The sequence below is a fragment of the Protomyctophum parallelum genome (genome assembly GCF_964188405.1).
Source record: "Protomyctophum parallelum genome assembly, chromosome: 20".
Taxonomy (NCBI): domain Eukaryota; kingdom Metazoa; phylum Chordata; class Actinopteri; order Myctophiformes; family Myctophidae; genus Protomyctophum; species Protomyctophum parallelum.
The window spans coordinates 16209561-16230365 of NC_139718.1; the positions used below are offsets into that span (position 1 = coordinate 16209561).

General features: G+C 42.9%; 1 protein-coding gene across 4 annotated transcripts in view; it reads right to left on the reverse strand.

The window, feature by feature from the left end:
* Window positions 1–235: 235 nt before the first annotated feature.
* ccdc9b (coiled-coil domain containing 9B) overlaps window positions 236–20805 on the reverse strand; it is a 37746-nt gene continuing 17176 nt past the window's right edge. For 3 of the 4 annotated variants that reach the window (XM_083792237.1, XM_083792235.1, XM_083792236.1), the window contains exons 6-14: window positions 13260–13385; window positions 10984–11156; window positions 9044–9093; window positions 7300–7350; window positions 6562–6661; window positions 4834–4867; window positions 4089–4707; window positions 3403–3485; window positions 236–2121 (exon numbers count right to left, since the gene is read on the reverse strand). In XM_083792237.1, the coding sequence (XP_083648363.1) occupies window positions 2095–2121; window positions 3403–3485; window positions 4089–4707; window positions 4834–4867; window positions 6562–6661; window positions 7300–7350; window positions 9044–9093; window positions 10984–11156; window positions 13260–13385 (1263 nt within the window). In that variant the 3' untranslated portion in view covers window positions 236–2094. The remainder of the gene's footprint in view (window positions 2122–3402; window positions 3486–4088; window positions 4708–4833; window positions 4868–6561; window positions 6662–7299; window positions 7351–9043; window positions 9094–10983; window positions 11157–13259; window positions 13386–20805) is intronic. The other variant, XM_083792238.1, reaches the window with a different exon arrangement.

Below are 20805 nucleotides of genomic sequence, written 5' to 3' on the forward strand. Positions count from 1 at the left end.
AATTACACTTTGGCCGAGTTTTGGGTAGTTACGGTACCTACTACCTACCTTGCCATGATGTAACTCCAAATATTGGAGTATATTCAGTAATTGCTCGAGTAATTGCTCAAGTAGAAAATATTCTAAAATAGCTTGAAATACATTGCACAGTGTAACACGTTACTCCTTTATTAGTAACAATAGGTGTTTATTATGCAATGCATTAGATTCAGGCCAGAACCTATTTTTTGTGACATTTAACATGTTGAGTTTTGTAATGTTACACATGGACAGAATCCAATGTGTTTGTGTTTGCATTCGCTAATGTTCTAAAATAATGCCTTTGATACCTAGTTCACTGTGCAATGTAAGTCAATGATAAGACTATTTTGAAATATCTTATAAGATATCTCGCTAATATTTGTTTGTTACATCATGGCAAGGTTAACTACAGTGTAGTTAACCTCGTAGTTAATCTCTACCGTGTCATTTTGCATTAAATGGCTTGCAAGCCAGAGTGGGGCTATGTGTCTGACTAAAGGCCTATTCATAGTTTGGATTTTCGGTGGTGAGGTGACCACCGCTCCGGTGGTGAGGTGACCACCGCAGCTGTAATAACGTGGAGCGGTGGTGAGTAATAACAGAGAGAAGGGCTGGGGAGAGCGGTGGTTTGCTCTTCACCGCGGCTCAGTGACGTCATCTTGTAGTTCGGTGGTCACCTCACCACCGAAAATATTAGACTATGAATAACACTTAAAAGGAGAACATTTCTGCCATCTTTATCCTTCTACATTAATGCCAATAAGTTGTGCAAATGCAGCATCAGCAACCCATGATAGAATGTTAGCATACAAATATAGAGCTGATGATTGGAAATAATCAGTATTAAATTAGAAAGAATATTAATGCACGTAATGAAAACATCTCCAATTTCTCTGTATTAAAGTAAATAGTGGTTGAGATGAATTAATGTATCATTACTGTAGCTGGCTATCCAGTCTTCATCAGTGACACTGATGAAGGCTGGATAGCCGAAACGTTTGTCTCCTGCCCAAAATGCAAGAATATATTACTGAAATGCAGTCTTGGTGTGTGCGACCCATTACCGTTATTTATATGATATGATTTGAACGGGGAACGCACCTTAAATCAGCGCGCAGTGCAGTGGTCACATGAAGAGTCATTACTGTAGTTTAACATGACCATAGTAAATGTCAAAGGTCCAAACATTTGGGATTTTCTTAACGGTACTTTTAAACAAGTTAAATAGCAGGTAATTGTGTGAAAATACTTTTGTCACCCATCCCACTGACTAGCATTACTAAGATAAGGAGAGACAATTGATAGCCTCCCAAAAGCAACACTGGTATCAAAAGACTTAATATTTCTCATTAGAATCACAGTCAGGATGATTTCTCCCAAGTGTCCTTTAATAAAGCACTTGAATTGATTGCTGCACTATGAAACAAAGGCCATTTGCTGAAGGATGCTGGAAGCAGTTGATAGGATAATATAATTAATCCCTGTTCTACTTATAACACCTATGTATATTCAAAATACCACTAAGGCGAGATCAGGCACACGATTAGTTTATTTTACTGTTGGTGGAGTTTATTGTCATGGGCTGCATGTGGAAGGTTGATTGGCTAGCCTCCTGAACTGATCATTTGAAACTTGTACTGTATGTACACAACAAGTACAATGAAATCTTCCTTTTGTAAACAGAGACAGACATCCAATGAGCTTGCAGTTAAACAGCATATCAACGTACTGGATAATGCATCAATACTCATACTGTCAACACTCATAAAGTGCTTTCAAAATATTTGAGCAAGGACAATGTTAAAAAAAACACTTCTCACTCCGATCTCAAGTTTGAGATAAAAACTCAAAACTCGTAGCATTCAGATGTTACTTACATCGTTACATTGATAACTGTGTTCCAAAAGATGTTTTACAGCACACCACAAGTAAATCACAGCTTCGTACAGAAGCCATGCAGTATGCATCTCAATGAGCTACTGGAAGCAAAAGTAGTACAGAAAGGCAACATTCTATCGCAGTGTGTTTTGGTTTCAGTCTTACATCCAAGATAGTCATCTGGCGCCTGGTCCTTCAGACAATCTTCCCGTTCTCTCTAGCCTGCAAAAACAAGATTTACTTATTTTTTTACAATGCGTATAGTATACGCTGTATGCAATGCATGCAGTCATTGTCTCTGGAATCCCTGGAAGCCAGGCAACTGCTCAGATGAACAGGCATTCTCTTTTACTTCAGTGCTGCAAACTGGTCATGGAGGCACTAGAATATACAAATTCCCCAAATCTAAAACAGTGGTTCTGGCGAGATGCTTTTTTTGAGCTCTGAATCACTAGCATAATCCTCAAGGACCACCCACAACTACATTTCAGTCAGGGAACTCGGAATAAATATATGTATTGAGCATAAATATTTATAAGCCTATTTGGCGTCACGGCTCTATCTCATTTAATTCATTCCCTGTAAGCATGTCTCTGTAAGATTTGCCAACTAGATTTAACAGGGAATGGAATGAAATCATAGAAACAGAGCCAACAGGTGAATGCTGGGGTGGTGGTAGGAGCACCACAATAAGAATAACTCAGTCATAACTACTAGGTGCAAAAAGATCTTGTAGCGGCTGTTTTCGTTAATTCCCGACGTTCTTTTGTTGGTTCACTCACTACATCTTTCCTCTAGCTGCGTTTTTTATGCCGTTCAGACTATGGGTTTTATGGTAAGTCTCCCGTTGACTTAGAGACAGCCTAGAGGCAGCCAATGATGAAAAAGTGTCTACTAAGTTCATTTTTACAGTTTGCTAGTACAGAAGTAGCAAATGTAGTCCAGGTGCTTTTCAAGCATCTGGCAAAAACGTCATAGAGCAGAGCACAAAGCAGCAGCAGAGCGGCAAGATTGAGCAGCACTAAGAAAAATAATGAGCTGTACACAGGGATGCCCATTCTGACCTGAGATCAGATTCTAAAAATGTCTTCTATATCCTGACAGTTTTCTGAAAAAGCTATGTTTCTATGTCAGTCGTTCTTTGTTTTTCAAAAATAGCAGACCTACAAGCTCGTAGCGTGCCACTCGGTGGCGCACTATGAGCTTGAAGATCTGCTATTTTTCAATAGCTAAAGCATAACATAGTGCTAACACCAAAATGGGTTCCCGCCCAAAATGGGTTAAATAGCCTGCATCAATTCTCCAATCAGATGGATTGAGCATGTGACTGATCAGGAATTGGTGCTCCTTTTTAGTGTAGTCTTTCTCTGAACTATCGTATACATGAAACTATCGCTTTATATCATATACTGTACAAATATACAGTATACATACAGTACATACATCATATACATACAGTACATTGATTTGTGGACCACTAGTGACCCTGGTTGTTGTACTGACCTTGTCACTGCTTGTGGTGTGCGTTAGACATGTTTCTCCAGACTCCAGGCTCAGAACAGATAGACCAGAGTCTATTAGCTCCTCTGTGAAGGAAAGCCAACATTAGTTCATTGCAGATATCATCCAGGAGTTTCAGGGTCATGGAGAATTTATGTAAATTTCTCAAATTGGTATTGTTTTGTAAAGTAAGAAGGTTTGTGTAGTCAACTGCAATAATACAAATCAGCTGATGTTAGCTTCTCTGTTGTCGCTCCTGTGTGTGCATGCTGATCAGGTACATACAGTACACACACATGCAAAGGACAGCACAGAAGCACACATTATTTCTGCTAAGGAAAGAGAGAAATAGTCTACAGCCAAACTAGGTTTTCCCCATATTCTGCACACTTCCAGAATGAACCACTTAAGCCCTATTTCATACAACAAGCAGATCTACAAGTTCACAATGGGTCATGATGCAATGCTTTGGGGGCTTGTGGATTAGCTATTTTCATTAAAAAAAAAAAAATCAAATGTATGTAAATCGACTTTTGGTACATAGAAAAGCACTATATAAATCTGAGGTACTGTTATTATTAATATCATATTAATATAATATGTTTTCATTGTGTCTCGATTCTGTGATTCAGTCCATGTTTTCACTTCAGCATGGCAGAAATCATAGGGCCCTAACTATAATAGCACACCTGTGTTTCGGTTATTGATAGTGCTCTTGGCGCGGCCCACAGGCTGAACAGGGTTCTCCTGTAGGGAAGCACAGGCCTTTTCGGGAGGGAGGGGCGACGCGGGCGAACTCTCCTTTGCAGTGGATGCGGCTTCTGAAACGAGGTCGCCAGACACGTGCTGCTGGAAAACAGGAGATCGTTCCCCTTGGTTGTGTGTACTACCATCATCCGCCTGGACAATTTCAAGAGGCCGCTTTGGAACAGGCATCTCAGTGTTCATTTTGCTGGGAGAGGAGCACGGTGCTCTGGTTTCAGAGCAGGCCGAGTTTGTCGCAGTGTCGCTGTTCATCGCAGGGGACCCCTGGATGAGTTCCTCTGAGAAGCGCACTTTCTTCTCCGCAGCTCGAGGGGACGAGGTCTCAGTCTTACCCTGCTTTGCCGCGTCCCCTTCGCCGGCAGAAGATGACACAGGACACCTGGGTCCACCGCTTAATTCTGTCCCTTCTGAGAGTGAACTGCACGGTGCTTCTAAGGTGGGCGTCATCTTTACTTTTAGATCACTGTCTCCGTGATCGCCGGCCTCCAGATCCGTCAGGGTGTCAAGTTCCTCTAAGAAGTCTTCCAATGAGCTCTCGGGATTCTATAGGGGGAAGAAATGGAAATCAAGTTGCATTTCGGATAAAAGGTTAATGGGATTATGTAATTTACACCCGGGTATGAGAAGGTTTTACACTTTATACAGTACAACGCAGTTTGGATGTCCCACCTGTGCATGCTCTCCTTCCTCATTTGCATCCCACCTGGTAAAAAAAAAAAAGACCACTTAAATGGATGTTAAAGATTAAGAAAAACTAAACAAATGTTTTAGAAGATTTTCACCCATAATGACACACACAAAATAGGGAAGCCAGGGTGAAAATGGTTATAAAATAAAGTAATTTAATCTTGTCACATCTCCATTGTACACAAGAAGATTCCAACACATGATGCGCAGTGAATAAAGAGAAAGGTCCAGTGGAGGAAAAAGAACAGGCAAACAATAGACCACCACACGGCCATGTTGACATTGAAAAAGCAGGGTGGCAACGGGGTGGCATTTCCATTAATCTAATGGCAAGATGGCAGCCGTGTGAACATGGTCTATGGAGACAGATGATCATACAGAGCTCATCTCACACACCTGAGTGTATGGTCACAGTTGATATCGTCTGTGGTGCCTAAGGGCCTCTCTCTCTCTCTATGAAACACCCCCCCCCCCCCCTTCACACTCTCTCTCCACTCTCTGATCTTTTCCCATTAGTGACAGCAGCAGCGGCTAATAGCGATTTCCTCTCGTCTCTGGATGGTGCTGAATGCACTGAATGGCCCTTCTCGTGTGCTTGCATTGCTAGCCCGAGCTGAGAAATGGGAGCCCATCTGGCCCTTTGACTCCACCGAATTGAAAGACATCAACTCTTTTTCCCTCCCGGCTGTAATGTGTGTGGCTCTTGTAATAAACAATCAGAAGATTTACTTTGTACTTTGAGTGTCTATTGAAAGTCCACTCGTTTTTTTAGATTAGAGACGGTTTATTGACCCCATGGGGGAAATACAGTTTGAACTTCACATTGCTGACGGTGGGGGTTAAGTGTCTTGGTCAGGGACACTTGAACACATATAATGGGTGGACTTCGGACTGAGGGGGGCAGTTGGTGACGACCTCACTACCCACTCAGCTACGGCTGCCCCTACATTATGATCGCTGCTTGAGTTAAGACACTGTAACCAGATTACAGAACCTAACTCCCTTCACACTCTCATTCGCTGCAAGATAACTCACTCACCCCTACAATTTAATCAGGTGGTCCTTTTAAGCAGTCACTACTCTGTGTTCACTCTATATGGCAGGCTGACTCAGTGGTTGTTCAGATGTCATGTTCCCTCCACCTCCCCGGCCTCCTCCCTGTGGCATTTAGTTCTGGAATGGGTGATTCTGTGATTATAATGCGATTTATGGATTGTACTATATGTGGTATCTAGTTCTGTTATGGGTACCTGTGATTATAATGTGTTTATGGATTGTATTGTGATTATGTGATATGTATCTATCTATGTGGTATATGGAATGCATTGAGGTTATGTTGTTGATGTAATGTCTTTATCTTATGCTCGGCTCTGGGGTTTATTGTTGATATCAGAGCCGTGTCTCGGGGCACAGATAATCTGAGATATCAAATGTGATCAGAGCTGTGTTCTCAATGCAGATAATCTGGGATTTCACATAAACAGAGCCACACCTCCATACTAACTGCAATAGTTTTGCAATAAATGGTCTAAAGTTGTTCAAGATCGAAGGGAAAAAAAGTGCATTGTGGGGAATTACTTACCTTTTCCACAATCATTTGAAGTACTTTAAATTGTTTAAATTGGTAGGTTTTAGCGGGTCAGGCTTGAAATTGTGGTCGGTATGTTTGTTCTACATTTAGATAATGTTGGGTTTTTAGTTTTTACTGACCTGCGAGCCCTTCCAGTCAAACGGTCCTTGCCCTTGGCTGTGCTGCTCACAACTGGTGGCACATTTTTGGCACTATTGCCTTTGTTCCGCATCTCATGACCTGGGGTGAAAAAGACATGGTCAAATACATGTGCTTCTTCCATTGGTGTTTTAGTAATTCATGATTTCATTTGAGGGGAACACATTCTCATGCCATACTGGTCTAGTTCGCTTTTTAAAGGGCCCCATCATGACATACGGGCTGTAGAACTTCCATTACTATATGTCTGAAACAGACGCCTCAGGCATGTGCTGTCTTGCGAGGACATTAAATGTCCTCGCAACATTGAAAACAAGGCAATGTCAGCATTAAAAACACTGACAATATAAATGTATATATTTGGTCCCCTCCTTTTGCCCTTTTTACCAGATGCCTTTGTCAAAAATTGTGGATCTAAAAGCTTACACCTGCCTTTTTCAGCGAATGCTTACCCTTTAACTTAAGACACATTTTAAGTGGTTAAAGATGCCTAAAAGAACAATTGGTTCTTCAAAGAACTTTGAAGTTTTCCACATGAGCAACATGAAGAACCATTCACTAAACAAAATAGGTCAGGTTCTTCATTGAATAAAGCCATTTAAAGAACCATTTAAGAAACAATTTCTCCTGTGTGTGACGATAGGGTGCATCATCGATGTCACAGGCATGAGAATGCATGGCTGAGGACTATCTTCAGTTATTCTGCCTTGAAAACATACCACGTGAATCAGCGTTTGACCTGGAGTTTCCTCTTCTTGCATTTCTTCCACCTGGAAATCAAAGAAATAATCAAGAATTCAATGATTTTATTAATTGATTAAAAAGTCCCATGCTCACAACACATCACACAATGACACTGCTGGGCTGCCCGACTTAGCGTCTGGAATTCAGTACTTGGTATGGTTCAACTAAACAAGTGTATTGATTCACCACAATGCACAATTAATACGCAAGCACACATGCAGCTCACAGCTAGTGTCAGCCTTTATGCTCAGCTAGCTGATGAGCCTATAACGGACTATACCGGGGCGGCGGTGGCTCAGGGGTAGAGTGCCTGGATGGAAACCGTAAGGTTGCCAGTTCGAACCCGGGCTCCCCCAGAGTTACTGTCGAAGTGTCCTTGAGCAAGACACTGAACCCCTAATTGCTCCCGATGTGCTAGTTGGTGCCTTGCACCGCTGCCATCGGTGTATGAATGTGTGTGTGAATGGGTGAATGTAATGCACAATCTCTGTAAAGCGCCTTGGATAAAGGCGCTATATAAATGCACCATTTACCATACCGTTCAAAGGGGTGTATTCTAAATCAAGATAGAGCATACGCATACCATAAATAGAGCATACAAGTATATTAAAAGTATCCATTAATTACACAATATAATAGCTTTACGCTACAACATGAATTAGCAATTACAAAAGCACATCACAACAATCCCCCTCTGCCTTTATGACTCTGTCCAGCCCAAATATACTGGAACAGAAGCAGAACAGCACAACTTGAACAGTAACTGTTAAGCTTTCAATAATCACTCAACATTTTATATTACACTTCTACATATTGCACCTACTGTAGTCTCCATTGCACTCATACATATTACACATATTGCACTTGCTCATTATGATCATCAACAAACATTCTCCACCTCCCCAGGTGGAATTAATTGGCTGAGTGGCCAGCTGGACAGGAAAACGAAGCTCAAAATGTTCAGTTAAAATGTGAATATGTACAAAAATAAGTAAAAGAGGTCCTCTCTATTTTGTTGACACATTTGTAGATCTTTTTATTTTTTTTAAGCCGGAATGTAGACGGCACCCTGGAGCAGTATGGGTTCGTGCCCCAGCCCGTGTCTTCTGTGAGGAAGAAGCCCAACAAACCCAGGTGGAGCCTGCAGAACCATTGCGGCTTGAGAATCCACCACTCCTGAATTAAGTGCTTGGTGCTGGGAGTCTGGTGCAATGCACAGGTGCTGGACCTGGTGAGAGGTAGGAGGGGCCCGGACAGGAGTCAACCCACAGAGCCTAGTCCTTCCACACGCCAGATTGATGCGATCCTCCCGCATACCCAGAGCAGTTCAGGAGGAACGGATTGTGTGGCCCTGGTTTTTCCCTAATGGGACTGATCGAGGGTAGCTACTAGGACGTAAGTCGGGACTTGATCACCCCGGCTGGGTCACCTGAGTGAGGGGTATGATGTTGCGAGACCCGAAACCCCGATGACCTTGGGATACATCACTGAGCATACGCCCCAGCGATGTAATCTTTTTTTTAAAACAACTTGAAAAATTGGGCCAAAATAGGGACACCATTGTTAAAATAAAAAGCAACAACTGATATTAGGTGAATTCCTAAAATAATCTAAGAAGATCAAGCTAAACTGGTATGCCAGTTTGCCCTCATGTTTTGATGAGTAAACTGAAGACATATTTGGTTCTTGTTATTTACTCAGACCATCTGAACAACTCACCTCTACTGGGTGGCGCTTGGTCTCTCTCAGGATGGGACTTCTCTGAAAACCTTAAGGGGAGAGGTTCAGTTTACACGGGAAGAACGCAAATCAGTGCACAAGCAGGGTGTTTCATAAACAGGAGTGCCGGATGATGGTTTGGTGGTTTTCAGTGAACATGCAAATTCTATGGGCAGATAATTGCTGGGAACGCATGCAGTGGGGTGGCTGGACCATTTGTCATGTCACGGTTTGCATTAAGACAAATTCACTTCGTACTTCGTTGCACGACGGTATTGTGCGCCAAATATATAGCTGGTCTGTAAGCTCATGACGTTGTGTTGGGAGCTTGTACGTCAGCTATTGTCAGCACACGATACCATCGTACGACAGAGCAAACATTAAGCTAGTGTATACATACCCCTCTAGATTCACTAAGAAGGATCGTCCCCTCCCTCCCTCCTGTGGCCAGAGCATCATTACTTTGACTGCAGGTCAACAATCTGGTACTTGTGCAGAGATAGTGACTGTTTTTTGGATTCCGACGCCACCCTTCACATCGATCACTATCAAGTGAAAGACATTTCCTCTTCTATTCTCTCTTGGGGGCCTTGTTTAAGCGTTGCCAAAAAAGGCAAAGCATTCCATCCCAGGGTAAAAATAGCCCCTCTTCCCTTGTCTTCTTAAAGCATAATGTGTTCTCTAAACAGCCACTGGGCACCGCAGCTGGGTTCGTTTAAATCTTAAAACACTTTGTCTGGCTGATTACATTTTATGAGTGGGAGAGCAGGCCTTCAGGACATGGCAAGTATCTTCCCCGTTTGTCTTCACAAATTGTATTTGTTTACACAGTATTAAACCCCACTTTCTCTCAGAGAGAGAGAGAACTAGCGAGAGGAAACCAACGGCAGAGAGAGAGGCGAGACATTCAAAGACAAGATAGGGCTCAGATTCAAACTCCTGTCCTTGCGCTCACTAGCTTCATAGTCTGCGCAGGCACTCATTATTTACTGTAATTCTCTACACCATTACAAACTCTGCATAATGTGAAAACAAAAACACGATTCTGTTCTTACAATGTTATACCAATGCTATACAGATGCTCTCAATCTAATTCTAAACATTACACAAATTAATTCAAAGATTTTGCACAAAGTTTTAATTTTAATGTCTGGAATTAATAGCTAATGGATTATTCCACTAAGACTAAATAATCTATCTAAAGATTCATGGACATGAACCTACCTCAGAAGATAAAGGACAGGTGATGTCAATCCCAGAAGGTACATCCTCTATCAGTTGGTGATTAGTTGATGAATGTTAGTAACTCAGTGAGCAACATTAAGCAAGCAACAAGATGAGGATTTGTTGGCAATGAGGTTTAATGACAATATGACCATAACCACAGATGGCACAAGCACTAATTATAATTATTAGTGACGTTCTTATAAGATTAAGTCATAGCCAAAGAAGAAAACAACTCTAGACTAGAAAATGGAACATTCAAACATGCAAACTGAGAACTTTAAGCCACAATCCATATGTTTAATGTCTGTTTAAAGTCTCTCTCGCCCGACCGGACCAAAGTAAATGAAATGTTGTTAAGTATAACAGATGATGGTGTCTGCTTCAATAACGTTACTGACATTGTCGAACAGTAGATGATGTGCTACTGTACCTGACAACGGGATCTCCAACCAACGGCAGTGTGCTAGTAATAATGTAGTATTAACATACATTTCAAATATTAAAATAAAATAAAGAAATACAATTCAAATATTCATGAAAATAATTCCCGGATTGCAGCTTGAAGTTATAGACAAAAAAAAGCAGCACCATTCAGACACAAACTAGCAAATGGAACATTCAAACATGCACAAACTGAAATGCTGAACTTATTTAGGAGAGCATCGGCCCAAAAATAAGCCAAGTGAAGTGGCTTGAGTCAGCCATCATCTTACATGTTATCGGTTTTGTCCATGTCCCACGCCCGTCTCCACTGGCCCTTGGCGTTCTTGTGGCGTGCCACCCTCTCCCTATCGATTTCCTCGCGCTCTTTCTTCCATTGCAGATACTCCTCCTGCTCCTCCTTGGTGGTGGGGATGGTGAGGTCTGTGTTTTCCTGCTGGTTCTCCTTCAGTAGACACAAGGGAGAAAAGACAAGATGTCTTGTGTTTTTAGTTTTGGTCTTTTTGTGCCTTAGATAGGCTTGATGTTTTATGTTGCACTGCAAGTTCGCTATGGGGGAACAGTATTTCATATTCTTTATGTATGTACTGTAAGTACAAGGAAATTGACAAAGGGATTCTTGACTCTGGCTGTCTTTTTTTGTCAATAAATCCAACAGCTGGGTTCCTGGCGTCCATAATTTGGGCACATCCTTAAATGCAAATACTTTTAGAAATGTTTCAAAGCTTTTCAAAAAATGTTTTTCGACAGTTTTTAAAAGTTTTCAAACTTTTTCAACAATCAAACATGACTTAACAACACAATAATGTTTAGCCAACAATTACTCGTTCATTATACTTTGGCTATTCAAAATTAGCCAATCTACAAGCTCAGCTGTGTGTCCACCATGTTAGAAAAATCACACTTGTGTGATGTGAGTGGTGCCTTTTATCATGATGATGTATGTAGCCAATCAAATCATCACATTCCGGCAGACATACACGGCTGTGCATAGGAGTGGCGCACGCCTGCACCGATCAAAAATCTCTTTGGATTTTTATTTTACTTCGATAAACAGTATGGTCGAAGCACTGAATATAGATTTAATGTACATGTACTGTATTAATGGCAAATGGTCCTTTAACATACCATACATATGGTACACATACAGTACTATAGCATAAATCAGTCCGTCGGTCTGTCCGAAATATTTGCTGTAAGTGCAAAGCAAGAGCTAGTCACAGGCTCACAGCTTACTTTGACAGATGACAGCTTGTCAACTGTCCATATCTGTCTGGTAGTGAGTGAGGCATGAGAGCCCTTAGTGCTACAATTTATTTATTTTGCACAGAGGCTGCATTTTGCATAAACCGTCCTGCCGATTGTCGTTTAAATACTGTCATAATGGGAAGCTGTGCTGTATTTATCGCAGTTTTGGCCCGCACCTCAAGCTGGGCCAAGCTCCAACTGCACCTCAGCCCTGACTCTAAAGCCTGAGTTATTCTCAATAGCATGTGGGTGTCACACACCGAAAATAGCCACTCTAAGCTCTTGCAGATCGGCTATTTGCAACGTGCGACACCGGCACACAACTAAGTATAACTCATTATAACGCCATTAAAACCTGAGGCTGATTCTGCCTTCTAAATAAGTACTTCTCACACTTTCAAGGTTTTAGAAGAAAAAATCTCAAAAATAGCATATGTACAAGCCTGCAGTGGTACAAAGTGACCCGCTGTGAGATTGTATATCTGCTAATTCTGAATAGCCAACACACAAGTTAACTGCGGTGTATAAACAGCACCTTTCTCCTCAAGCTCCCTCATTCTGAGACGGAAACGATGAAACACATTTGGGTTTACAATCCCTGCATTTTACATCCCTTGTCTCTCTCTCCTGACAAATAGCTGCCATTGCAATGCTGTTGGATTAGAGATCGCGCCACATGATCCGATCCGAATTGACAACCAGTATGCAGTAGGTGTCTGACCCGACACCAGGGTTCAACTTTCCCAATGGAAGTGTAAATAAAGAGACCACCTCTAACCACTGCGGATGTTCTAGTTATATTGTATTAACATAATATTGCTACCATAAAGATTGACATTTATGTCTTATTCATTACAATGAGGTATAATACATAATACATTCCGGTCACGTGAATTCACATTATCATGTGTCTTCCGCAGACCGGTCTGGCACCAAGCACTGGGTGGGCGTTTTGCAGAAACCTAAAAGTGGAAGAGCCAATCAACATCTGTGATCTTAACGAGTGAGGGGAGGGGAGGGGAGGACGGAGCAGGAGATCAGCTGGATAATCGGAATTGTCGCTGTACTGCACTGTTGTGACGAAAAGTGAGCTGAGCCAGAAAGCAAAGCTCTCTTTGTGCCTACTCTCACCATGGTCATGAAGTGTGGGTCATGACCGAAAGAATCAGATTGTGGATACAGGCAGCCATTTTTTTTTTTTTCGGAATACGTTCAACAAAGTGTAAAGTGGACAATAGGCGCTTCAGAATCAGTAAGCACTTGCACCTAACAGGGTAGAATAAAGAAGAAGAAAACATACCGAGAAGGGCTGCCAAAGTAAGCTATCTTTTTGTTGTTTTTCTTGTTTTTTCACCCCCCTCTCTTCGAAGTTAGACTGGGCCAACTCTAAACTGACTGGGCCACGGCCTGCATAACCATGGGTGGTCTGGACAAAAACAGAAAAAAAACAAAAAAAACATGGCAGATCATCTCTAAATGAATTAATTTGAGTAACAGTAGTGTGGGCGTGCGATAAAGAGGAACCGCAGCTACTCATTCATAAAGGAACAACAAATGATACAGCATGAATCCACACACACACACACACACACACACACACACACACACACACACACACACACACACACACACACACACACACACACACACACACACACACACACACACACACACACACACACACACACACACACACACACACACACACACACACAACCTAAATGTTTAGATACATACATCACAGTGCTGGCACATGACACTTTGCATATTGGACACAACGTAAAATGTAGCAGTAATTAATGTACAAACTGTACAGATACAGTATACGTGTAAATACATACAGTATACAGTACACACATACTGTACTAAATGGTAAATGGTGCATTTACATAGCGCCTTTATCCAAGGCACATTACATAGATTTCACCCATTCACACACTGATGACGGGGGAAACCATGCAAGGCACCAAGCTGCACATCGGGAGCAATTAGGGGTTCAACTAGTGTCTTGCTCAAGGACACTTTGACACTACTGTGCAGTGCAAACGTACACATATGAATAATATTTAGAGTTAGGAACCATGCATACAGCACCTTCAAGTACCTCAAACGTGGTATGGCTAATGTGCATACTCCCTTATTACTACAACTACTTATGATCGCTGCCTGCTATTCTTGATAATTGTTTTGCTGCTGCAATGTTGCACCAATGTATTTGACTCGTGTGTGCAAGATCATATTTAAAACAAATCTTGAATCATGACTAGACAGTAGACAATTGTCACAATTGTCATTAAACATAAGCCATTACTTAGTATTATTTGGGGCATAGGGCTTAAGTGGTTAAGTGGATAATTGAAATCATCTGGGGTTTGACTAGAGACCATCAGTGAATCAGCCCCTCAGAAGTTCACATGACAGCGTCACATCCTCTGGAAAAGATTCTCCATGGAACAGGAAGGTTCAGTGTACAGTCAATGGAATTACTGTATGCCTGTCCTTATGTCGTCTTCATAACATCCGCTGAGTGGCTGGTATGATGAGGTTAACAAGTTGCTTGTGTAATACGAGAAGGGACTTGTGAGAGATGCTCTTTAAAACATCAAAGGGGAAACAGTGCTGCGTGTTGTAGCTCCACATGCTCTGGAGTGAGAACGCACAGACCACCAAGCTCCCAGCAACAAACGCCACCTTAAAAGGCCAGTGAATGATGAGATAAAATGCATGTCATGTCTCGGGAGTGTGTGCCCGGGAGGAAACCACTTGCACTCTATTTTATCGTCACATGATGGTTTTGTGTGTCGAAAATACCAACAAGCTCACAATGCTACAATGTGCTACTTTTGTCATTCGTGAAACATGTGGAAAGATTTGGAAATATCTTTGAAATGCTTGGACCATTTTGGGACTTTTTTGGGGATGCGATAATAATGAAAATGTGGTAAAATGGTCAGTGAACTATGAGATCAAATGCTAGCCTGTACAGGGGGTAGGGTGTCTGGAGACAAATGGAACAAATGGCAGGGATGCTACTGCATATTATCCTCTCTCGTGTGGCAGCTGAATGCAACGCAACAACTGAAAACACAAACCAAGTATAAAACAGACAAAAAACACAGGAGAGACAGAAAAGAGAGACCGAGCTGTGAGAAACTCAAACTCGGCTATGATAAGATGATGTTTTCCTTTGAGGTGTCTACCAATCAGAGGCCGGTAAACATGTTGCCTTCCTGCAGGCGCTATTGGAGAACATGGCGTCCCTTGTGCTCACCTCCTTCCCCTCTGGTCCTGGAGGACACGCCGCGTCCACTGGGGAACGCAACGTCTCACATGTTCCAACAGGTCGCTTCCAACACCTCGCTAATTAGTTCTTTTTCAATTTCTCACCTCCATGGGGTCTCCTTCAGAGGGCAGCAGGGGTAAAGACGAGGAAGGGTGCATGACGCCGAGCCACGCAGTGGGCTCACTGGTTTCCTGGGGCAGCGGGTTCTGTACCTCCAAGTTATAAGTCTCTAAGGCAGTGGTTCCCAAACTGTGGTGCATGCACTCCTTTTATATTTATATTTTATTATTGATTGATTGAATACTTTAGTCGTAAATGTAAACAGAACTTGGTACAATATGCCTACTGTACCATTAGGGCTAGAAGGATGGTATCCGGAGACCTCGCCGGTTTTCCGACTCGCCGCGGTATAGTGCATTTTTGTTTCTTTAATTTGCATCTTTATTTAAATTGCATTTAATTGAGAGAAAGAGAGGATAGTTGTTGAGTTACACCAAAGTACCGAAACAATGCAATTCATTAGTAAACAATATCCTGAAATGGTAGGCCTATTATCATTGGTATTCACATACTCACCTTTTTATCATTATCTAGCCGACCATTTAATTGCACAAAATAATTTGATCATTTTGGAAATTAACTATAACAGCTGTGGGTTTGACATACTATACTGATGAAGACAGCATGTTAGCATAACGATGAAGACATTGAACTTGAAATTTCGCTGCGGCGAGTTGGTAAACCGGCGAGTTCTACGGTATTCAGAAGGATAACAAAACTAGAAGAAGTGCCCCTCGGGGCACAGGTCTCCACCAGGATTGATATTTTCATAAAATCTGAAGGACTAATATAAAAAAGTGTTGCACATAAATGGGCCTCCTGGTGGCTCTCGAAAAGGAGGAATAAAAAAATGCAGGCCATACGTTTTTCCTTGGGCTGTAGGGAGTGTGCAAACAAAGTTTTACGCAGATCTGTGCAGTTATATGTAAAGACGCGACTGGGCCTGTTATAGCGCCACCATCAGGCTGATTTGAAAAATGTCAAGTGGCATTTCTTCCTAAGTCAAGTGGGAATATGCATGCACAGTTTCACCGCGTTGATGATTTGCGGCATTTTGTACAAAAAGGGGCCACTCCTAAAACTTTGAAAGCCAATCTTAGCCAATCAGGATGGAATATGAGAAATTAAACAAACCTGTCGTTATCACATGACTATAGGGATCATGTGTATCAATTTGTGTGAAATTTGGATAAAAGCTGTAACGTAGTAATATAAAGAAATGTGTTTTACATATGTCGGCCTCATGGTGGCGCTATAACTGGCCATTCGTATTTTTACCTACATGTATAACTGCACTGATCTGTGTAAAAGCTTGTATGCACACTCCCTACAGAACAAGTAAAAACCTTTGCCTGGAATTTTTCACATCTGCTCTTTATAGCGCCACCAGGAGGCCGACATATGTAAAACACATAGTTGCGTGCAAAATGTCACGGAAATCACACAATGTGTTCATGATTTGCGGCATTTTGTTGGACATGGGGCAGTCCTGCGAACTTTGGAAGCCAATCTTAGCAAATCAGGATGGAGTCTGAATAATCTGAAAGACCTATTTCGTGCCATGGCTCTAGAGAGACTGTGTAGCAATTTGTGTGAAGTTTGGACAAAATCTGTAGGTGTACCGTCAAAAAATGTGTTTTGCAAAAAGCGGCCTCCTGGTGGCACTATAACAGGCCAATGTGAAACATTTGGGGCAGAGGTTCAGCTCTGGCATCCAGGGAGTGTGTGTGCAGAGGCTGCAATCAAGGCAACGGTGCCAGAGATTAGCTGTCCACAGATGGACACATGGATGGACGGACGGACAGACACACACACACGGACGGACAGACGGACGGAGTGCAAAACATACTCTCTCCCCATGCCTTCGGCCTGGTGGAGACAAAAAGTCCTGGGGACTTGTTTCCATTGTGGTCTTATTATGTTACTTCTATAATAGATTATTCTTATTCTATGTATTTATTTTTATTTTTTAAATGCTGAAGCTGCTCCATATTAAAATAGGACCTACTTCTAATATCTGGTACAGGACAAAACCTGAAGCAAGCCCTGCCACAAGACGTTCACATTTGTTAACCAAAGCAGTTAACAAAACACAGAGCTCTCCCTTACGCAACACTTCTAAGGCTGCGTTGTGTAACCATCAGCAGTCAGACCCAGCAAGGTAACGAGGCAATGAGCTGGCATCACATGTCCTGTTCCCCTGCCTCCCCGAACCGGCATGTTTATCGTACGTCTCACCAGTCGGAGCGCACTAAAACGCTCTCTCCTGGAAGTAACACGTGCGCTCACAGGGGAGGTGGGAAGGCAGATGGGGACAGCTCAGCAGGACATGCATGTCACTGTGCTATGAAAGTCTACATGCGTGTGTTTGATGGGGGGGTGGCGCATTCTGGCGTGTAGTCCCGTGTACACACAGCAACAATCCTCAGAGTTAAAGTAACTCACAGGCCCATTTGGTTGAAAACACTGGCACTGGGGATTTTACTGTGTATATAAGCGGATCTGAGACTGAGTATGCGTGCCTCTGCCTTCAAATACCTGGCAATGAAAAACTGTGACTCTCCTCTGGGAGTCTTTGTACTTATCTCACTTCATCCTAGATGCAAGAAAGGTCAAGTGAGTGAACGCGAGAAAGTAAATAGGGAAGACAGTGTTGATAAACTGTCACTGTGTATGTCTTCAAGACAGACAACCGTTTATTAACGAATTAAAACGGGGACACCACTGATAAAGGGTCCCACTGCTGAGATTGCTGCTGAAAGCCATCTAATGACAGCAACAAACATGCCAACAGCAAAGGATGCCAACTCATCCTGGCATTGGGAGTGCCACACTGCCCTCCAGTGGACTGAGGTGGTTATGATCAGTCTCTGGCATGGCGCTTTGACATTATAAACAAAAATGCACTTTGCAATGATGTCATTATGTTGTCAACTGAAATGTTGCTCTGAATGTTTTTTGTGGATCCTAACTCCAAACTGTGCAGCTCAGCGTAACCGTGTGCTTTTGATTTCTGTGCGTCTCTCTCAGTGGCAAAGCTAAGAGCGGATGATTCATGTTGCCATTAGCAGGAGCACTCTTCTGGACAGCAGGGGAACACGCACGCGCACACACTCCAGTCCATAGTGTTAATTTAACCCCGAGAGTACAAATGGCACCTCGAGAGGATTTCACCCTCTCTCTCTCACATGCATGCATGCGCTCTCGCACGCACGCACGCACACAATCCTGGCACTGGGCCAGGTCTGTTCTTTTGACAGCATAATGAGCCCACTCCAAGAGAAAAGGCAGTCGAATGTTAATTAGATCAAATGGCTCCATTCAGGGGAGGTGGGAATGGTGAAACAATGTGCTTGTAGGAGGAGGAGAGGCGGCTCTCATCGAGGCTCCTGGGTGGAGAGGAGACTGTCTGGAAGCAGACATTTGACAGCCAGGTCTCGCTCTCTGTCTCTTCAACCCTGATATGTTTTTGTTTCCCCTTTGTCCCACCCTACCCTGGGCCTCCTTTTCTCCTGCCCTCCTCTCCTCTGCCCCATTCTACCCCTCCTTTTCTCCTCCGCCCTGTCCCATTCTACCCCTCCTTTTCTCCTCCTCTCCTCTGCCCTGTCCCATTCTACCCCTCCTTTTCTCCTGCCCTCCTCTCCTCTGCCCTTCCCTGTCCCATTCTACCCATCCTTTTCTCCGCCCTGCTCTCTTCCTCTCCAGAGCGAAGTGAGGAAACGGTCTCATGAGCCGTGTGGCGGCAACTCTACATCCAAACCCTTAGATCTCCATATATGTTCTGTTCTGACATTCCATATGTTGTTCCTTCCCCTTCCGTCCTTCCTCTTCGATGTCTCCCATTTGACTGATACCTGTCCATTTAAACTCTAGACGGGCCTGCCCTAAAGTTATTAGTGCAGCCGCGCCCGGCAGCCAGCGAAAACAGTTCTCAACAGGCCTGAAAATTAAGATCTTACCCCCCATGCCAAAGCACCAGCGCTCGCCCAGCAGTCTGCTGTTACCCAGGCGGATGCGAGCACGCGACTTCGCTCTTTAGGGTATCTTACTGGTTTTACTATCTATAGATGTCTATAGAGGCCATCAACATTCTTTCCCCCCATCTTTAACCCTAAACCTGACAACAAATTGTGAGCTTACTTTCTTACTTTCTTTTTCTATGATGCAAGAAAGATGTATTTGGCGCTGCACTGTGGCGACATGGACTAGGGCTACGCTTGCATGCGGGCCCTTTGTCTAAGACAAATTTCTTCCTCGGGAGACTAATAAAGTATATCTCTATCTCTATCTCTTGTAGACCTGCTATTTTTGGTGCACGACGCCGCAACTACATACATACTTAGGGTGACCAATGGTTTCATAGACGTTCATGTTATTTTCATGTAAACATGCTCACCTGACCTAACGATCAGAAAACATGAAAAAAATGCATTGAGTCTCTGAAGCCAACTCTGAGTTTGTCAATAAGTCATTTGTTGCCTGTATGCAACACCTATGATGCATGCATGCATGCAGAGCATGAATGTGTGGGAGCGTGCACAACAAACGTGCGCAAGGGAATCCGGTTTGAGGGGCTGAATATATATATATATATATATATATATATATATATATGGTCACCCTAGTATATATATACTGTACATGTAGAGCAGTCAATCCAACCCCAATCTGGGCACCCATCAGCAAAAAAAGGAAAACTCTGCTGTTTGTTTCCTTTTAATTTGCCTCTGGGGGTGGGCCTTAATAGAATGTGGATAACAGGATGTTGCCCGTTTGGCCTGCCCTCAGCCCTTCACTTCCTGTGGTTCGCCTGTGTTTTCATTCCCACTATCAATAACGTATACACGCATGTGTCATGAATGTGACGTGTTGTGTGCGTATATCTGCTATTTACGGCATGCACCAATGTGCGACTAAGCATAAATCAGGCTCAACCCCCCAAATCTTTTTAAACCATATAAACAACAGTTTCTCTTGTGAGGAGCAGAAAAATGGTCCTAACAATGTACATTTTTCAATTTCTACAACTGGCCTTAACAAGTATAGTCACACACACAGAAAATATAACATCAGAGCATGATTCATTCTAAATCTATTCCGTGCAAAGACCCAGCTGACAGCGTACACTTTGCCAACGAGAGATCTGTGACACCTCGGTCCCCTCCCCCTCCGCAGCCCCATCCATTTGTGTAGATCTCTGATGCTACACCAGGTGGACTGCATGGCGTCAGGGGTTATGTAAACCAATGGTTCTCCAAATGGGTTCCTTGAGGGGGTTACAGTGGATCTCCAGCTGAAGCTTTAGGATCGCTATAGGATCCAAATGTCAGGTCTGTAACTGGACACTCTCAGAGACTAGTTATGAGGGTCCGTAGACTAAAAGCATATCAAACTGATGGTCCTTCACACCCGTGTTAAGTGAGGGTCGCTCTTGTCCTCTCATTCCAGCCAATCACAATTTGCATCCTCACTTTTGTTTTCAATGTTTGCGTTTACACAAACC